The sequence below is a fragment of the Merops nubicus genome, unplaced genomic scaffold (assembly GCF_000691845.1).
Source record: "Merops nubicus isolate BGI_N331 unplaced genomic scaffold, ASM69184v1 scaffold1760, whole genome shotgun sequence".
NCBI classification, from domain to species: domain Eukaryota; kingdom Metazoa; phylum Chordata; class Aves; order Coraciiformes; family Meropidae; genus Merops; species Merops nubicus.
The window spans coordinates 9,189-30,105 of NW_008581928.1; the positions used below are offsets into that span (position 1 = coordinate 9,189).

Genomic DNA, 20,917 nt, shown 5'->3' on the forward strand with positions numbered 1-20,917 from the left:
CCTAATTGCTAAGCCCCATTCTCAATGTGGGACAGGCCAAGGCTCAGCTCTTCAAGAAATTGTTCTTGAAAACAAACTTCTGATAGACACTATGGGAAGGTGTGTTTTGTTTGGACTAGTGTAACAGGTTTGTTTGGTTGACTTCTGACTTATTTTCTGGTAGGTGTGGAGAACTAACTGATTACATTTACTGGCTTGTAGTTTTAATTCATAAATCCCTGCTGATCTTCCACTGGAGGGATTTTTTTTTTGATTTCAAAGTCATAGAACATGAAGACCAACTGTTCAGTGGTGTGTGGAGGACAAAACTGATGACAGGCATCCCAAAGATATGTGGGAAATGGAAGATGTAAGATGTTAAGGCTTGTTTGAAAAACAGAAATCAGAAAGAAAATTAAAAGTTAAAGGTTTTTAAAGACGTTGGGTCAGGCACTTTAAGATGTCTTCTGTTTTCCCTTGGTTTTGACAAGCAAAAGAAGCACTGCTCTTGGTCATAGTTTAAATTTTACTAAGATCATAGGTTCATTGGAGGAGTAATTTTCTTAGAAGTATTTTTCTTAGGGCTAGCAAGGACAGATTCTTATTCTTCACTTACCTGCTGCTTTTTCAACATGACTGCTCTGGGTCTGCTCAGCTGGAAAAGTTTTCAAAGCAGGACTTTCTCCAAAGATTACTAATTTTTAGTGACTTACACAAACTTATGCACTTTGCCAGACTGCTCTATCAAATGATTTGATACCAGAACATCAGCTTTCTTCCTAGAAGATAAGCTTTCAAGCATGGATGCTGGGTGCCCTGGAGCATTTAGAACGTGGTATTTATTTCTCAGAACCTTCCAGCTGGTGTTTGCATCTAGACTTGAAGTGGGATGTTAAGGGTTGTGTCTTCAGCAGCTCAGTAAGTTGAAGCACTGAGTGCAAAGCATTGGCCTTCACCAGAACTCCCCTAATTAATTCCTTCTCATTTGCATGAGTGTTAAGCAACTCCTAATTGCATCACTGGAGAAAGATGGCACCAAATCCTTCAAAGTGCTCCTGAAAATGGAGAACGCCTTCTGGTGTGGTGGTGAATCCTGTCCTTGCTGAGGGGTTGGCAGTTGTGTTGCAGTCCTCTGCTGGGCTAAGCTAGTGGAGCCATTCCCCCATCAGTTATTTTAACACCTTAAAATCAGAGAACTTTTGACTGGAAGAGACCTCTAGGGTTGACTCCAACCATTAACCCAGCACTGCCACTTCCATTGCGGACAACCCCCAGATGCGTTTAGACCGTTCTCCACAGCTTTGAAGACAGAAGATGGTTATATTTTGGGGTTTTTTTTTGTTAATTTTATTGTTTATTTGGTACGTAGATACCCCAGAGGAGTTTTGGGATTGATTATGACCGTGGGTGCTTTGTGAAGGATGGGAGACCCTTCCGTTACATCTCGGGCAGCATCCACTACTCCCGGGTGCCCCGCTTTTACTGGAAGGACCGTCTGGTGAAGATGAAGATGGCAGGGCTTGATGCCATTCAAACGTGAGTAGCTGTTGACTTTCCAAGTGCTTTGTAGCCCTGGGAGACGTGGGAGTAGTCAAGTGGAATGCTGCCATTGTGACTTGGTTTATTTGTTTTTAGGTAATAGGTGAGAAAGCTCTAGAAAAGTGGCATAGGATGACCTCTGACAGCACAGACTGGGACAACTGGGCAGGGTATAGCTAACCTGCCACTTCCCTACTGATAGGCAGCACCTCTTGCTTCACAACCCAAACATGACCTGAAATAAATTAACAGACTGTGAACTTTGGCAACTAGGGGTGAGTTGTACATGCCCTGCCGTGGGTGTTGCCATCTCCGGTCAAAGGGCAGAGGAGGTGAGAGGGAACAATAACCTCTTTCATGCAGCCTGGCTTGTATGGCTTCTATCTCCCTGAAGCCTTGGAAATCCTGCTTGGCAAAGGCCACAGGAGTAGTTAAAGCTATTTCAACAGGAGTGTTTAAAATGAGAAAAAGAGTTGGGAAGTAGGTGCAGCTCTTTAAGTAAAAGAGCCAACAGTTTGAACAGCTTTCAGCTGTCTGCACCAAATCTTTCCTACTTGGCTGTGTACTTATTACAACAGGTCAGGCACAGATTAAAATAAAGAATGTAGCTTACTCTTTTGCCACTGCTTCCTTGACAAGGGAAGAGGAGTAGTAGAAGAGATGGAGGGTGAGGGGAGAGCTTCTCACTCCTGACAGCTCCCTGAAAGGAGGTTGCCCAGCAGGAGAGTTGTTGTTGGTTTTGTTTTCTGCTGAAGCAAGTTCTGTATTCCCTCACATCACAGAAGAACCATGGGGTGAAGTGACACTTGCTCAGGACAGAGTTGCTGGAACTGCCTGTGTGATGTTTTTTTGCTGCAATAAAAGTATCTCAAATGGACCTGAAAATTACACTTGTCTGGCTTGAAGATCAGCATGGGTCCTATGACTCCTTTGATCTGCAGTGTCTCATACTTCCCTTCCATCCCTGGTGTATTTTCCTTCTCCCAACACCCATATATCTTCCATGACCTGTGCTCATTTCCAGCCTTTTCAAGCAGTCTTTTTAATTTGAAATTGCCTGCTCATGTCTCTGCTGCATCCCTGGTCCTTAGAGGCAGTCCTTTTCTTTCTCCTTCTCCCCAGCACTGACTGGAGATTGTCTTGTGTTGCTGGTGTAACTGGTCTCTGTTGGTCTTGGGAGAGCTGAGTTGTTTCTGTTTTGGCACAGAAGGTACAGTTCAACTAGCAAGTGTTGCCCTGTGGTTATGGGACCTGTGGCTTTAGGTGGTGTTGCTGGAGCACTGATGACAGAGAACAGGTTTTTTACACCCTTCTTTTCTTTTTGGAAAGCAGACTGGGGTTCTTTAATTTTCTCCTCCATCTTTACTTACCTTTGGATTTTTTTTTTCTGCTATGGTGAAAGACAGCTCCCAAATGTGCATGTCATAAGCAGAAAGAACCCCTGTGCCTTGATTCTTCTACAAGAATCAAATCCATGCATCTTCCCATTGAACACTGATCTCTCTCCTTCTCTGTGCTAAAAAAAAAACCCAATCCAACAGTCTGCAGTTAGCCAAGCCTTACTGCACTCTATTATTTGAGATAAAGCAATATATTCTCCTGTTAGCCCAAATAACTGCTGTGATTGTGCATGATTTTGGTAAAAATAGAGATTGGTCTAGATGATTATTTAATTGTGGGTTTGTTTTCTCTTCTTCTGCCTGCTCTTTCCAGGGTCAGTAAAATTATTAGCAAGAAACAGATACCAGTTGTGTGAAGTCGTTCTGGAATGGGCAGCAGCACTGCCACACCCTCTGGCAGAAGGTGGTCATTGGCTTCCCATCCTTAGGGCCACCTCTGAAGACTGTGATTTTGCTGCTTGGGGTTTTTCTTATGAGCCAGAGAAGGGTCTTGCTATAATGTGAAGTGTGGGAGCCTGCCTTCTTCTTAACCAAGGTGCTCCCCGTGGGCCTTATCACTTCAAGAGAAACAGGATCCTTTGATTACAGGGTTGTCCTCATAAATACCTTGTGGTCAAAGCAAGCCAGACCTGCTCTCCATCCTGTTCTCTGCAGCCTCATTTCCAAAAGACTTGCTGTGCTTTGATGCATCATTTGGCTAATGAGTGAGTGAGCAGCTCTTTTAGACTCTTCAATGGGTGAAGTTGAGTATATGGATAGAACCATCTGCCCCTGGAAACATCTTAAACAATAACTTAATATCTTAAGAATATGAGAAAACAGATGACAAGAAGCTTGAGCTTACATTAAAGCTTAAACTATCAAGGGCTAAACCTTCCCTAGAGCAGGTTGAAATTTGCTGTTGGGGTTGGTGTGACATTCCAGAAGGTGCTGGTGCAGGCAGGAGCTCCACTGCCAGCCTCAGCAGGTAGATCACAGAGACATCTGATAACTGTCCTTGTTGTCCATTCCTGATCTCTCTGCCAGCTAGAAGTGAATGTTGCCAAAGACATCTGGAAAGTTTGAGTTGGGTTTTTTTTTGGTAACTGTCCTTGTTGTCCATTCCTGAACTGTCTGCCAGCTAGAATTGAATGTTGTCAAAGACATCTGGAAAGTCTGAGTTGTTTTTTTTTGGTTGTTGTGGGAGAAATAAACAATTAACCACTAGATGGGGCTAAATATTTACAGGATTTACAGATCCGTGGAGAAGCTTCGTGGAGGACTCAGCAGTTACTTCACAGGCTCATAAAAAGTTGAACTGTTGAGCATTTATTTGTTGTACTTAATAAGCAGAAAACTGTAAACCTGTAAGAACCCCCTTTAAGAAAGAGCTGCTGGTTAGAATATCTATTCATTAAAAAATAAGCACAATTTCCTCTTTCCAGACTCATAAATAGTTTAACCAGCATGTATAAAATGCTGCTCTATTTATGAAAGCTATTTAATTTTACACTATTAAAAAAAAGCCACCTTTGCTTTACAGAGCATTACCCTGCACATTAAGGTAGTGATATTATCTACTGCTGGTGCTGAAAGATGATAATTTGTGTGTTTGATGTTCATGTGCATGCCCATAAGCGTGGCCACTTCAGCAGCATTCTCCTGGGAGGCTTCCTGGGTTTTCTGCTTAGTGAAAACAATGTTTTCTGCATTTTCTTCCCCTCCAGAGCATATAAACCACCCAGAGAGTAAGAAGTGTGTTGCCTGAGAGGATCTTTGCTTCACGAAGCACAGTTTTTTGGTTTTACAAGTTTTTTCTCAAACTGGCTCTCTCTGGAGTGGCAGTAGTGCTCTTGGAGGGATTACAAACCTGTGTGCAAAAAGGTGAATGCAGGAAGAATGGGGTTTGCCCATTTGCTTGAATCCTTGCTCAGGCAGTACTCAGCCCTAACCTTAATGTCTGTCTAACCTACAACTGCCACTTAGTACTGTCCCATGCCAAAACTCTCCTGGTTGTCCAGCACGGGCCAGAAGCTACAACTCTAAACTTTAGGAGTTGATAGGTAACATGCTTCTTTATCTTGCAACCAAGTGTATTTTTTTTTAACCTTTTGTGAGGTGTTCTGTGATGAGGTGGTTACCTAAGTCCTGGAATTAGGAGAGAGGTGTTCTCCCAAGTGGTTACCTGCTTGTTTGGCAGCTTTATTACTTGGTTGAAATGAGCCAGCAGTGTGCCCAGGGCCCCTGCAGACATACTTCAGAGTACTACACCTTGTTTCAGTATTAATTTGAGCACCTTCTGCAACATGAAGTACTTCACAGAAGAAATGCCCTGGAGTTATTTGTGTACTTTAGTGATCTAAAGGTCAGTTCAGCATCACAGATCTTTTAGTCTGTAGTGGAAACAGTTGCTATTCAGAGTTCTTCACAGCTAATGGAAGGTGATCTTCTCTCCTCATAGGTATGTGCCATGGAACTACCACGAACTTCAGCCAGGCACCTATGATTTTTCTGGTGACAAAGACCTAGAGTATTTCCTGGAGCTTGCCAACGAGACTGGTTTGCTGGTTATCCTGAGAGCTGGACCTTACATCTGTGCAGAATGGGACATGGTACAGCCTTTTGTAACAGTTATCTCATTTCTAGGGTAAAGCTACTGCATGTGTTCTTGTCTTGAAGCAGACAAAAATAGTTGGTCTGTCCTTGGACAGGACTCTTGGTTTAGGATATTAAAATCCATACATCCTAAGTGACTTCTTATAACACAAACTTTGTGAATTTTTTTTTTACTGTGAATTACTACTTACTCATAGAAAATCAATCTTCAGGTTTCAGTATATGTTTTGATACAAAGCTAAGTTCTTATCACTCCTAAAAATGGTCACTGAAGTGATTGCCTTTCTCTTCTCAGGGAGGGCTTCCTGCATGGCTGTTGGAGAAGACATCCATTGTGCTCAGGTCTTCTGATTCAGGTAGAGGTTTCAAAAAGAACTAGCAAACATCCACTTTGGCAGCAAGGCAACTTGCTGTTTGAGGCCATTGCTAGATAATTCATATTTCAGCTTAAGCTATTTCATGAGTAAAATCCTCAGTACCTTCAATTAGAAGTGTGCATTCAAGAAGTGTATAGAACCAACAAAGGAGGCTAGAAAGTTTTCAAGGTATTGACAAGAACCATGAAAATTGGTGCCCAGAGAGAAATCATGGTCACCACTGAGGAAAAGACATAGCTCTCAGCTTGAGTCTTTCTTGGTTTTGCAACAGCCAACTGGCCTCTCATCATGGGGATCCTTCCTGGCTGATCAGTGTCCATGTAATTCCAGAGCTACTGACAGCATTATGTGCTGCCTGGTCATGGACCAGACAAGGAGGGTTGAGATGAGACAGGAGGTCAATGTGTTACTGCATTAAATGCTGTCCTGTTACACTTTACCTATTTAGAACACAAGGTAAAAACTACCCATATATAATTCAAAACAAAAGCTGGGAAAAAGCAGAACAGTTGTGACACATTTATACTGGTGTATTGCAGATTACCTGGCAGCAGTAGAGAAATGGATGGGTGTCCTTCTGCCAAAGATGAGACCTCACCTCTATGAAAATGGAGGTCCAATTATCATGGTGCAGGTAATTTCCTGGCAATCAAACCAACCCAAGCAGCATGAATGCTTCTTGTTCTTGCAGACACTCTGTGGGTCTTGGGTGGTCATGGCAGATATTCCTTGACAGTTTCAGGTAGCTGGAAGATTCTGATGAGCTCCCTTATCCTAAAGAAATGGATGCTCTGGCTCCAGAATTCATAGAGCCCTTGTCTGCTCTGTCAAAGGTGTTCCCCACAATTAGAGAAAGCAGTAGAGGAAACTGTTGGAGCTTTTAGAGCTGAGTTTGATGTCCATTCTCACATAAATTCAACATACATTACAACTGCCTGAAACCCTCTGTCAGGCAAGAGAGCAATAAGGATACCTGCAGGAAGAAGCAAAAGCAATATGGAATAAGCAAAAAGCTGGTGACAAAACCAGCCTCAAAATACAGATTTTTTTTGAGTTCTGAGCATCTAACTGAAGCTGTAAATGTTTCAGGACATGTGCATTCATGGTGAGTAGCTTCTCTCTTGAGCTCCATCCAGACAGGTAAACGTTCTGAGAACGCGGCTGCAGTTTTGGTCGTGTCACAACCTCTTCTATAGTTTCATTGTTCTGTTTGGGAGCTGGCTCATGGCTCTCCATTGAGCTCTCCAGTTTTGGTGTCAGACTCAGACTGAAATTGGCCACTGCTTTAGTGAGCTGCTCTTGCTGTGCAGGTGGAGAATGAGTATGGGAGCTACTTCGCTTGCGACTATGACTACCTGCGTTCCCTCCTGAAGCTCTTCCGCCAGCACCTGGGGGATGAGGTGGTGCTCTTCACCACTGATGGTGCCAGCCAGTTTCACCTGAGGTGTGGAGCTCTTCAGGGTCTTTATGCAACAGTGGACTTTGCCCCAGGTTGGAGACTGCTGCTTGTTACCAAAAAAACTTCTGGGGTGTGTGTGTTTGCGGCGGGACAAAGTGACTTAACTGCTTGGCAGATCTGAGTGATAACTGCTTGGCAGATCTTCTTTCAATCTGGTGATAGGCATTTGTGTGTATTTGATATGCTCTTACACATACCAGAATCACCCACAAGTACCCATTAGAGAATCAGTCACTTCCTCAATCATGAAACCATAAATAAATAATTTACACTGCTCCTAGTGCGTATCTTTTAAAAATTAGCAGTGATAATTGGCACTGATTCCATGGATTTTTTTTTTGTTGGATTTTTTTTTGTTGTCTTGTTTTTTTTTTTTTTAATGTTCTCTCTGTCCCAGAATCCAGCTTTTGTAGTTAATTTCTTTTTAAACCAGTGGTTACTGGGGAGAAAAAAGATCACTGCTGAAGATCCTCATCAAAATGTGCATAGTGCCACAATTTGCTGTGTTATAGGCCTGAAGAATGGTGGAGTAACCATGGTATGTTCAGAGACTGGCCTTTTAATAGGAGTGGTAGTGATGTAAACGTTCATATCCTGCATGGACTTGGCAAAACAGGCTTAAGGCACAAGAAACAAATTCCAAGCTAGAGCTTTCTGTATTGTTTTACATGTGGCCTTTTTTTGTCTGTTATTCTCTCTGCAGTCAAAGATGTGGGCTTGGCAGGAATCTGTTTTCTCATAAACAGATTGAAATTTTAAACTTCTTTATATGTACACATAGCAGTTCTGAGACATCTCAGACAAGACATCTCTTTTAGTGAAATTAAAGACTGAGAAAGTCCTGGATGTAGCAATTCAATTTTACTTCCATCTCCTTATAGGTGGCAACGTCACAGCAGCATTCTTAGCTCAGAGGAGCAGTGAACCTTCAGGCCCTTTGGTATGTCTTTTCACTTCATTTCCCTGTTTTGCTCCTCACCTTGCAGTGGTTAATAAGAGAGGAGTTGACAACCATGTGTTGGACAGTTTTAGAGACACTTTTACAAAGATATCATTCCCAAGGCAGTCAGAAAAACTGCATAAAGGAGCTTCTGTCTCTTTGTCAGATCCACATGAGCTGCTCTTCTGCAAATCCTATTTTAGTCTCAAAAGGTATTGATGTTGTTTGAGTGTTTTTCCTTCCTAAGACACATGTTTGCAAAGCAGTGGAAACAGTATGATTAGAAGAGTTAGTGAGGAACACGTGTGGGTGGAGGTTAAGCAAAATTAAAAGGGCAGGTTAGAAGTTGCTTCCTGTTTTCAGTTACCTTGGAGGTTTTATACAAGCTATAATGGGATGTGAGGTCACTGGAAGCCATTTTGACCAATGGAGAAGACCCAAGATTATCTCTGTGCAATCAAATTGTTCAGAACACCTTTTGAATAGCTGAAAGATTTACTTCCAATTACATCTAGTCTGTGTGCTATTCTACAGTCAACTGATGGGTTTCATAGTTTATTTGAATACCAAGCATCTGAGACATGTTTGTGTTGACAGGTTCCAAGGAAATCTCTACTTTTTGGTACTTAATTTTATAAGGACTCTTTGAAAAGAATTTCTTTCAAAATTGATTTCATTTCTTTGACCATTAATCTGCTGAAAAGAACTGATCTTGGTGTATGCTTGGCTGTATTTATAACAGCCTAAAAATGGCTCGAATGAGTCAAGGTGCCTTTTTTCCTTCCCTCTTAGTCAGTAACCTTAAATCACATTGCATTCTGTTTTTGTTCCCTCTTCATGTTTTCCCTTCCTCTTTTGCCCTTTGTCCTCTCAGGTTAATTCTGAGTTCTACACTGGCTGGTTGGATCACTGGGGGCATCGTCACTCTGTTGTGCCTACAGAAACCATAGCTAAAACACTTAATGAAATCCTGGCACGTGGTGCTAATGTCAACCTGTAAGTGTGTGCTCAGGAGGGGTTCATTTGGGGAGGGGATTATTTTTTTTTCCCCAATTCAGCAAAACTTGATTGAAGTCAATGGCTTTTTTTTTGCTTTTTAGGTACATGTTTATAGGTGGGACTAACTTTGGCTATTGGAATGGTAAGAAATTATTTCAACAATACTAATGATATAAGGGAGCTGTTTATGAATCAGATATAAGTAATGTATTCTGTGAAAAAATAAGCTACATCTGCTTTCACATGACAAAAGATGACTGCACTAGCTGTTGTCTGTTGTCAGCATGTTGTCCTAAACCCACGTGGCCTTTATCTTTGCAGAGGCCACTTCTGCTTCACTCAGTCCTGGGAAGCAGTTGAAACATGGGTAAATGTATTTCTGTTCAGAGTATTCCTGAAAAGTATAACAGACTAGTGAGGAATGGAGTTCAGAAGGACATTGTCCTCCAGCAGGAGCAGTTGAGGCCAAATCTCAAGGCCTACATTGAATCTAAATGTAGCAGAGTCTGGCTGTGATGAGAGAGAATTCTGAATGTTGATACTTTTGGAAAGAAAGCAACTCTTCCAGTTTTCATTGCTTTTTTTTCCCTTAGGTGCTAACATGCCCTATATGCCACAGCCCACTAGTTATGACTACGATGCTCCACTGAGTGAAGCGGGAGATCTGACAGAAAAATACTTTGCCTTGAGGGAAGTCATTGGTATGGTGAGTGTCCTTTAGAATGGTTCTTTGCAACACTCCTGGTGTACTGCAGACTCTCTTGCTCTTGGGTTGGTAAGACAACCTGTGGGGCTTCTCCTCTGTGCTTGTGGAAGGTCTACTGTGGATCATTTTCTTCAATTTCTCCATTATCCCTAAGCTTTCCATCAATGGGATAATTTTGATAGCCTTTCAAGGGGGTCCTCCTCTCCTGATACAGCTTTTCTCACCATAGAAATTCCCAAACTTCCTGTTTTTAAGTTGTTTTCTTCAAGGCAAGATCCCTATCTGAATTGTAAGTAGTGTTCTAGTGCAGTGAGAGAACCTTGATAAGATCTGAAGTGTTCAGTATGACCTAAGGTGTGTTGGGTCATGATACAGCTTTTTTTTGGTGTGGTTTCTTTGTCTCTTAGCTCCCATATCCATAGGATCTCAGTGAAGTTTTCCTGCCTTTGCTGTGGGTTCTAAACCCATAACAATCTCTCTACTCAGTTGCAGATTGAGGTGAGGCTGATGAAAAAAATTTAAGCTGCCTGCAACTGATGACAAGATGTTAGCTGTGCTACAAGGCCAAGACATTCTCATCTCCCTTTACTGCTGCCTTCAATTAATAAATGTAATAAAGAGGAAAGGCTTCAGTCTTTCAGTTGCTGACAGCTTTCTCTAATTTTTACTACTTGGACTGAAATTTCATACTTATGACTTCTGTTGGGTGACTAGAGTTGTTTTTTGTCTTTTAAGCCTGAATATCTTGATTATTTTCAAGTGCAGAGTGGAAGACGTGGACTTGTTACTGGGAATATAAATAACAAAATAAGACAGTAAAGCAAATTCTAGCCACAGGAGGGCTCCAAGGGCACTGACTGTGCTTTTTACTGTTGCCTCACGTTGAATAGTTATTAAAAATTGTTTACAATCTGTGATCAAGTCACATGTTTGCCTTTTACAAAACCCTTCATCTTGGACTAGCTGTAACGCTTCAGTGCAGAGAGATTATCTACTGGCAGCCAAAGTTCTGCTTTTGTAAGCTGTGAAGTAGAAAGTGAGAATTAATTAAAGCCTGTTTGTATGCAAGCTTCCTGTGTTTGTTGTTGTTTTTTTTTTTTCCTCTTCCTTCCTTTTCTAGTATAAACAGTTACCAGAAGGTCTCATCCCTCCAACAACACCCAAATTTGCATACGGGAGAGTTCGCTTGGAGAAGGTAAATTCTCAGCTGTAATATGCTATGTGCCTTTCCACAGTGCTCTGGGGCTGCTTTTTGCCAAAAAAAGGTTTATGAGGGTATCACAACAGTCTCTAGAGATCCTACAAAAGAGAGAGGAAAGCCCTGAAAGCAAACTTTTAGGAAGGAGGGAACAGAGACTGGGAGCTGGGAATCGTGCCTGTGGTGGAAAATGAGAAAATGTCTGTTATCTGGATATAAAAAGATAATAATTTTTACAATATGCAGTTTTACTAAGCTGAAATTAATATATTAAGTCATTACTAAACTGAAATTAATGTATTAACAGAATTTAGTTGGCTGAGAACTCCTGGATGGGTAATGGAGCTGGGGGAGCACAAGCATGAGAGCCATGAGCAAAGAGGGGGTTTGTAGCTGCTGATGCCTCTTGAGCAGAAGCAGCAGGCAGGATATACATACCTCTTAAATACTTCTAGTTGTTTTGAGAAGACAACTAGAAGAGACCTTTTCCTTTTTTCCTTTTGTTGGAAGAGACCTTTAAGATCAAGTCCAACCAGTCCCCCAGCACTGCCAAGTCCACCACTAAAAAATGTCCCTCACACCACATCTCCACAGCTTGGAAACCCCTCCAGGGGTGGGGACTCCACCACTGCCCTGGGCAGCCTGGCACAGCCCTGGGCAACCCTCCAGGGCAAGAAATTGTTCCTCAGGGACAACCTCAACCTCCCCTGGGGCAACTTGAGGCCATTTCCTCTTCTCCTTGGGAGAAGAGCCCGACCCCCACATCACTCCAGCCTCATTTCAAGTAGCTGTTGAGAATTAGGCTCCTGCAGTAGGTGTAGAGGATGGTGTAAGGGTGGATGGAAGAGACAACAGGTATCAGCATGGCTATATTCATTCTGCTGGGCACAAACAGGTTGTTTTGAGGTGGAGGATTACTGCAGGTGGTCTCCTGGATGCTGGTATTCACAATGCTTTCATTTTATACTTTATATTTTTAATTGGGCAGCCTCCTTTGCAGGCAGTGATGTCTGATCTGTCATGCACTGCAGCATTGCAATATTTGCCAGTGAGAAGGTTTCACAGATGTTTTTGAGTCCTCCCACTCAAGTGGTGGGCAGAAGTACTTGTATAAAAGTGATTCACCAGTAAAGCTGAAACATTTCTTTACTGTTTTCAACATCATTTGAGTATCTCCAGACCTTTTAGGACAGGGGTTGCCAGGCGAGGTTTCACTGAACCTCCTCTTTTCTTTGGTAGTGACTAATTATATACCACTATCAGTACACCCACCACTTCTGCTAACACAGGTTGACAGTGTTTGGGACCTTGGCAATCAGATTTTGACTATTCCCATCTTATCAGTGGTTGTGGCTCTCAGGGCTCTCCATTTTCACCAGAACAATGAACTTTCTTTGTCATGCCTTCCAGAAATGAATGCTGCAGGATGCCTGGCCCAGACACCCGCCTTACAAAGGAGGAGTCAGAGGGTTAAACTTGCTCAAATGTCAGAGCTTTGACCTGGCTGTCACGCTGGGAGCCTTGCTTCTGCACCTTCTCACCTTCTACACCTCCTGCTTCTTTGAGAGAAGGTGTTTCACTCTCCACCCATCAGTTTTAGGCATGTCTGAGCTGCCAGGAGTCAGGTTCCTGTCGCTGCCATCTGCACTGAAAGCTTCTAGAACTGTTTTTGTGGGAAGAAAGCTGCTTTTTGCTCTGTAAAGCCACTGCTTAACTTCAGCAGCAGTTTATACTCCTCTGCTAGGTTACCCTGCAACACAGAATGAATATCAAACCTCAGAGGTTCTGTACCACCCTAGCCAAAGCTGTCCTCCCAACTCTCTGAAGCCCCTGCTGGGACCAGGCCCAATGCATTTTGTTGTATGGTTTCTAAAGTAACTTAAGACTAAATAGGATAAATTCATCTTGCTGACTCTTGATGGGACCAAATTGTATCCCTGCTTAGCTCAGAACAATTCCAGAGTAACTCACTGGCAACCAGAGGCATTTTCCCTAGCTTGATTGTAAATATAATTGAGCCAATAAATTATATAGTTGGTTTGTATTAATTGTCCAGAGTCGTCGTGTTTGTTCATAGAACTTTTGTGAGAAACTCCTGGCTTAGTTCTCATTAAATAATAAATTCCCTGACCCTCCAATGTCTGCTGTTTTTCATGCTGCAGGTGGGCACTGTGGTGGAGGTTCTGAACAGGCTGTCATCTGCTGGACCAGTGAAAAGCACTTACCCATTAACCTTTGTTCAGCTAAAGCAGGTGAGGATTCCTTCACTATTACTTGCAGTGATCTTGTAAAGTTTATTTGAACAACCCTCCCGTGTCCAATATCTTAAACCTTATCTCAACACCAAAGTAACAGTGAAAGCATCCAGGATTTTTGCATTGGAGACCTTCCTGTATTCTAGTTTTGCACTGGAGCTTTTCTCTTTCCATTTCAGTGCTGTTTCTTTATCTCTCTCTCCTCTCTGAAATATCAATTTTGAGGCTTTTTTTATCCTCCTTTTTTCTTCACTATTCACCTTCCTTATCCTGTTTTTTCTTTGCCTCTCCCCACCTGCTGTCAGAGTAAGCAGAGTGCCTGAGACTCTCCCCTCTCCCCTGTGTTCCTTCTCTGTCAGTCTGCATTGGTTTCCCTGTCCATTTTGGTGACTTTCCTTATCTCCCCTCACAGTCAAAGATCCTTTCCCTTGCTGCTGAGGGGCTCTTTTTCCAGAGCACAGAGCTCCTAGATCACTTCTGTGCTGAATTTAGCAGAGACTGGACTAATTACCTTCAGCTAAAATAAACTACTCAGAGAGGTAGCAGCTGGAGGAGGAGAGATAAGCAACAGGGAGCAGCTCAGAAGATGCCTGAGATATGACATTAATCAAGTAGGAGTTCAAAGCTCAGATTTTTTCCTTCCCAAGCCACTACTACAGAGGTGTGAGAGAAACTGTAGGTAGTATGTTGTGGCTGGAGATAATTTCTAGTAGGCTTTTCTCTCTCTCATCCTCTGACCTTCCCACCTTTTGTACTCTGCTTAGGAAAACTCTTGAGAGGAGAGGGCAGGCAGCAGAGCTTCCTAGCAGCTTTTTTCTTTCCCTCCCTCACCCCCACCTCCTTTTTCTGGGCACCTTGTTGTGAATGTAATGCAAATATAATAATTATAGCAGAATGGAAGTGGTTTATTCTCACTTCTTCCTGCCAGTGTTATGTTCTAATCCAAGTCTAGAAGATAAATGTTTTTTTGGCCAATGACTGAAAGAGATGATGGTTTTTTTTTTCACTTATTTTTAATCTGTTTCACTTTGTGATGAGAACAAAGCTAATGACCATGACTTATTTTCTTTTCTGATGGGTAACTTAGTGAAAACTATTCCACAATGTTCCTGATGTAAATCAGGTAGTTTTTAAAATAGATAATATCAACTTGATTATGTCAGTTTATGGGCAATGGGTGACAAGTTCACTTTCAGGCTTGTATAAAGTCAGTTATGAAGAACGTGGAAGGGATTTTCCAGCTATCTTTTGATTTTAATGAAGAAATAATACTGTTGGTCTTTATTAAGAGATTTGTTTTTATTGAGGGAAGGCATTCGTAGCCAAGACCCTTATCTTTTAGTTAAAGAAACGTTCTGATGATTCATTTAAAAATGGAAACTCTGAGGAATTTACACCCATTACTTAAAGGTCAAAGTGAACACTAATCTCAGGCTGGTATCTGTGATAGATCTTATCTGAAGTGAATGAAAGTTACAGCGTGTAGGCAGGAATGAGGGACCTTGCTAATTCATGACCTCCGTTGAAGCCATGGGATTACTTGGTTTGTTAACCTGTTTGGGTTTTTCCTCTCTTTTCTTAGTATTTTGGGTTTGTGCTGTACAGAACCACGCTTCCAAAAAACTGTACTGAGCCAACACAACTGTCTGCACCCTTCAATGGAGTCCACGACCGAGCCTACGTCTCCGTTGATGGGGTAAACATTGTTTGCTGAGACTCATTTCAGCCACCCGTGGCCCTCACAAAACTCATGGATACACTCTACCTTTTGTTTTTCCTCCTTTCTCCACCTTATCAAAGCAATTTTACTAAATAATCTTATTAAATGAGATGAAGGAAGTGAGGAAGGACACAGTCGATTCGTACTCAATGTTCATTTTCATAGTTCAGGACTGTTATTTCTAAGGGAAATGTAATTATTTCCATTTTGGGGCTATTTGAATGTTGATACAGATTCATGATGTTAGTGAAAAAAACAAAACCTAGAAGGAGGATTTACTTGCAGGTTCAAAAAATTACTGATATATGCCTGGTGGCTTTCTGCACTAATTCCATAAATATTTTAATTTTCTTTATTCTTCTGCTTTTTTTTTTCCCCTTGAGGGTGGTTGGGAGTGGAAGCCTTGAACCTGTGTCTTACCTTATGAAACTGGCTGCTGACCACAAGGGTTTTTTTAAAAAAAAAAAAGCTTACTACAGTGTAAACTTTACCTTTCTTCCCTTCAGCTGGGTTTTATTCCTGCTTAATGAGAATTGGTATCAATTGTCTTACTTTGATAGCCTATTTTTAAATTAACCTTTGACCTGTGCTGACTATCAGCACCTTTGTGTCTAGCTCAAGCTATTCTTAGGCTATGGGAATAAAGTGAAATAGTGATGTGAGCTTAACTGGGAGATGAAGCCCCTTTTACTGATATTGCAAAAAATCTTTTCCTTAAAAAAACTGCTAAAAACCTTTTTTAAAAAGGAGCTAGGAAAGAAGTGGTGTCAGACTAATGCTGCCTAGGAGCACATCCAGCTGATGTACTGCTATGTGAATATTGACATAGCAGCTTTTTGTGTGTGCTCACATGCAAGAGGAGGAAAAGAAAATTAGGATTTTTTACTTTCTTTGTTTCCTTTGTCCTCTTTCTTTTCTTCATGCAAGTTGAAGAGACAAATAACAGAGTTTTGTTGGTTTTCTTCCTCTTGCTGTAATTGATATAGGTTCCTCAAGGTGTTCTTGAAAGGGAAAAAACCCTGATGATAAATATAACTGGGAAGGCTGGAGCAAATCTGGACATCTTGGTAGAGAATATGGGCAGAGTCAACTTTGGTAGATACAACAATGACTTTAAGGTGAGTAAAATCCATTGAGTAAATTAAGGTAATTAAAAGGTAAGTGAAATCCAAAACTACTGGACTGTAGTTGCTATTCCTGTTTTCCACAGCTTAAAAAGAAAAGCAGTGGGTTAGAGAATAAAGATCAGGATTGCACAGCTGTAACTTCATCTCAAAATATAAATGTCACTGAAACAAATGTGAAATTATAAACTGACAAATGTCTTTTAAATTTTTTTTGTTGGTTCCCTTCTGTTGTTGGCCAAAGTGTTGCCCACAAGACTTTCATGTTGAGTTGAGCCTGTAGCTCACATCTAAAAATGTGCAAAGCTGTTTGGGTAAACTAAAAAGGGGTTGGAAATTGGTCTAAATCTTGGTTGTACTTTGAGGCTTGTGAAGCCTGGGATTGTGTTTGTGTGTGTATATTTATACTGTGGTGGGATAAACCTGACTGGATGTCAGGTGTCCACCCAAGCTTAAGTTTAATTAAGCCAATTAAACAGAGTAGGATAATGAGAAATAAGAGCAAATCTTAGAAACATCTCCCTACCACCACCTTGCTTTGCTTTTGCCTTCATTGTGTGAATACCCTGCTGTACTGCACGTGTGGTTCTGTGGAGATTAAACCAGGCTCCAAGAGCTTGGATCTGACTGTAAACTTAAAGCATTTCATTGAATCAAGGTCACAAAGCATGTGCCTTGATTTCTGTGATATGGTGTGTTGGCTGCAGACTGTTTGTGGGAAGTAAATACAGCTTTCTCTGCGATTGTGCAGGTTAATATCTTTGGTTAGTGAGTCAGTGTTACCAAATCTCTTGATGGTATCTCACACTTGTGATATTTAGCAGTTTATCTGCTGCTCTTTATTAAGTCTTGAGTTTTGGAATCGTGCACGTTGAAGCAAAACCAATTTTCACAGTTAGGGGAAAAATGTTTGAAAATAAAACTGGGATATCAGTGGGAGTTCAAAAGTTTGAAGAGGAACAGATCTTTCATGTAGAATAAATGAAACCCTTTATTCATAAGCAGAGCTTATCACTTGGTGAAAACCAGAAGCTTGCTCATTTTCATACACAGCCTGGCAGTTGTTACAAGTGCTTGGATTTCAGTGTTTATTCCTGACTGATTTATAGTTGCAGCCAAATAACATGCAGCTAATTATATTTTGGGTTTGTTTTTACTAGGGTCTAGTTTCAAATTTAACTCTTGGTGAAGATATCCTTGTTGAATGGGAAATCTATCCTCTAGACATAGATGGAGCAGTGAAGCATGGCATTAATGGTTACCTTGAGGAACCAGAGAGATCTGTGGACAATCCACTGGGCTATGAAGCACCTGCTTTTTACATTGGGACACTTTCAATTCCTGAAGGGATTCCAGACTTGCCTCAAGACACCTACGTCAGTTTTCCTGGCTGGACAAAGGTACAAAGTTTTTCCTGTAAAAACTTGAAGTCCACTCAGAAACATCCTGAAACTTCTATAGAAAATTGAAGTTCATCTCTCATGCATGGGTAAAAATTAGTTGTAGTGTTGGGGTGTCTCAAATATGTTTAAATGACCAGGAAATGGATTCCTTGCTTTAAATCTGGAGGTGAACCATTAAGAGAAGGGAAACACATATTCAAAAGGTACATGGTATTGATGCTAGAAAGTAGAACCTCACAAAAAGAACCCAAACAACCTAGTTTTTCAACAGTGAGAAACACAAACTGTCAGGCCATTCAGAAAAGTGGAATTTAGTTGTTTGTTTGGGTTTTTTTTTGTCTTAAGATGTGGAGCAGAAAGAGCTTTTTGCAGGGAGTGAGTGAAAACATGGCTTGAGATAAACTCCCATTTTTATTCTGGAGAAAGTGAGATGCTACAGGACACTTTTCTGGTTATATTAAGTGATTAAAAGTGACTAAGAACACAGTTGTGGTGCTGTGTGAAGAACTATGGGTCCTGTTAGAAAGCACAGAGTGTTGGACCCAACTGCTGGTGCTGTAGGAGCTGCTGGGGATTTATCTGCAGCATTGTACTGGCTCAAGTGCTTTCTGTCCTGGAGAAGACTGATTCATTGCAGGCACTCAGTGTTGCTGGCTCTGAGGAAGTCTGACTTAGTCCCTGTTCCTATATATGTGCATGTCTTACACAATCACTGCCTAAAATCCCAGAATAGCCCTTTGCCCACCTCGCTTGAGGAAGCGTGATGCCTTTACTGGTACATGCCCCTGAAAGTATGGTTAGATTTAACAAACTTCTTTTTTTTTCTTCAACTGAAAAGAGGATTTGGGCTCAGGACTGTTGTTGATTTCTGTGGAATTTTGGGTTGTGGTCACTGACCCTCTTAAAGGCAATCTTGTTGCTGCGGAGAGAGATCCCCCCTTCTTTAGTCTGTCTAGGGCATGTTTATTGAGTGTTTATAAAGTGTTATGATTTGCTGGTTTAGGGCTTACAAATTCCTGAGTGTGCAGGCTTTAGAAACTGCAAGCTTAATAAGGACAGCTTGGCATTGAGAAATTTAAGTTCATAGCTTTACTGGAAATATGAGTTAAAACCAGCAGCTGATGAAGGTCAGGAAGAAAGACCTCTCTGGTTATATCTCCTGCATGAGAACTTGAATTCTGTTGATTCCTAACAAACTCCCACTTCCCACAGTCACTCTGTGGTGGGTGCACTCCCTCATTTATCCTTCACCATTAGGGAGATGGTTTGGTGGTCACCTGGCAGTGCTGGGCTACCAACTGGACTTCATCTTGAAGGTCTTTTCCAACCAGAAGGATTCCATGATCTCGTGCGTGCGGAGCTTTGCATTAATGCCACATTTTCTTCTAAAACTACTACAGAAGCAGAGTAGTGAGCTCTTCTCTTTCCTCTTAATGCAGCAACAACAAGCCACAAAGCAAGATAAACTCGATTTAAAAAAAAAAAAAAAGGTTGTAACAAAAAAAATGTTTGAGGTCATAATTTATTAGCACCTTGGCAGAACTGTGTCAGATAGGATCTTATACCACGGAAGTGGATACAGAGCTGAAATAGCTCACCTGTGTTTGCAGATGCACCAACTCCATAGAAAACATGCCTTGTGAGGTTCATAACATTAGTTTTCATAAGTAGTTGAAAAAGAAAACACAAGAAAAATACCTCTGAAGCAGCTTGAAAAGCCATATTTATTATAGGACAATTGTGCTTCTGTAGATGCTTGAAAAGTATTATTCTGATTTCAGCTTTCCCTGACAACTTTAAAAATCAGAGAGCAGTAAAAGTCCTTACTTAATTCAGGCTATTTTATTATTTTTATCAGTGTATATCAATGCCATGAGTGACTTTATATCTACATTCTGATCCCCAAAGGCCAAAGCATAGAGGGGAAAATACAAATGCAGTTATCTGTTCCCGTCCAGTTCTCTTGTCTGATGATGAAAGGATACTTGGGAGGTGTAAAACTAATTATTAGTCCAAATTTGCTGTATGTACTCCTTGAAATTCTGTTTTCATGAGTATTGTCAGGGTTACTGCAGCATTTGACTGTTTTCTTCTTAAATATTAATGATAGTTTTAACTCTCTGAGAAGTTTAGGTTCTCTTGACTGTCCTCAGCATTTTCTCGAACGTGTTTTCTATCTTCATGTTCCATCAAACTGAAAGGTGGAGGAAATTCAGTTACCATGCCAAGAGTGCTACACCTAAAGCTGTTTTGTCATTCAATCTGTCCAATTATTAAAATGCTCTTTTTTTTTTCTTTCTCTCTTACCAGGGGCAAATTTGGATCAATGGCTTCAATCTGGGTCGCTACTGGCCAGCCCGTGGTCCTCAGCTGACCCTTTTTGTCCCACAGAACATCCTTGTTTCCTCAGTGCCCAACAACATAACAGTGCTGGAGCTGGAGGGTTCTCCCTGCAGCACCCAGGCGTGTGAGATAGAATTTGTAGACACACCTAATATCAATGCAACCACACTGTATGAAAATGCTGCAGCCCAGCTCTTTGTTAGAGACACGTGGCTGAGCCATCTATAATGGTTTGAGTATTTCCTTATCTTCCCCCCCTACTTTGCTTCCCTTTCCCTCAAACCATACTTCCCTTTTTTTTTTTTTCAAAGACTCTGTTAATCAGCAAGTTGTTCAGCTGAGGCAACTTTTAAAATTCTTTAAGGACATTTGGTTGGTTTGGTTTTGTTTTTAATCTGCCAGAATAAATTACTGAAAATGTCTTTAAAAAGTAAAAGTTGTCGTTTTAAAATTCCTCTTGGACTGTGATGCTGAACTCAACTGGGAGATAACATTCCAAATCAGTCCAGTAAAATGTAGTCCTTGGAAGCTGTTGACATTACAGGAACCTTCTGACACTTTTTTTTACTGTCTTTTGCAACTGGAGAGGAGCCTAGAGAAGGGATGTGCAGTCTAGCTGGCTTGCTGCTTTTACTCATGTAGTCTGGTAGGTCTGAGGTGCCAGCAGACTGAGACACTTGCAGCTGATTTTATCACCTGGTTAGTATCAATGTCACTGCAGTCTGAACAGATTCACTGCCAGCATTGGTGGACCTCCTTGGGTTCTTTTTCCACCTCCATGCAAGTGACCTTGGAAAAATGTCAGTTGGTTTCTTATAGGAGCAGTGAGAAGAATCATGGAAGAGAACACTCAGATGTAAGCTGGTTCAAACAGCAGGAA

General features: G+C 41.3%; 1 protein-coding gene across 1 annotated transcript; it reads left to right on the forward strand.

The window, feature by feature from the left end:
* Positions 1-340: 340 nt before the first annotated feature.
* GLB1 (galactosidase, beta 1) lies at positions 341-20,265 on the forward strand. The gene is made up of 16 exons (XM_008935889.1): positions 341-349; positions 1,349-1,515; positions 5,359-5,509; positions 5,809-5,869; positions 6,430-6,524; positions 7,201-7,381; positions 8,231-8,289; positions 9,164-9,285; positions 9,390-9,430; positions 9,882-9,994; positions 11,115-11,189; positions 13,355-13,444; positions 15,030-15,143; positions 16,154-16,285; positions 17,452-17,691; positions 20,005-20,265. Exons 1-16 carry the CDS (start codon positions 341-343, stop codon positions 20,263-20,265), a joined length of 1,911 nt encoding a protein of 636 aa, XP_008934137.1.
* Positions 20,266-20,917: the final 652 nt, after the last annotated feature.

Coding starts and splice junctions, on each gene's coding strand:
- GLB1 (XM_008935889.1), top strand. Junction 6,525..7,200: donor GTCCAATTATCATGGTGCAG/GTAATTTCCTGG, acceptor CTTGCTGTGCAG/GTGGAGAATGAGTATGGGAG. Junction 9,286..9,389: donor CGTGGTGCTAATGTCAACCT/GTAAGTGTGTGC, acceptor TTTGCTTTTTAG/GTACATGTTTATAGGTGGGA.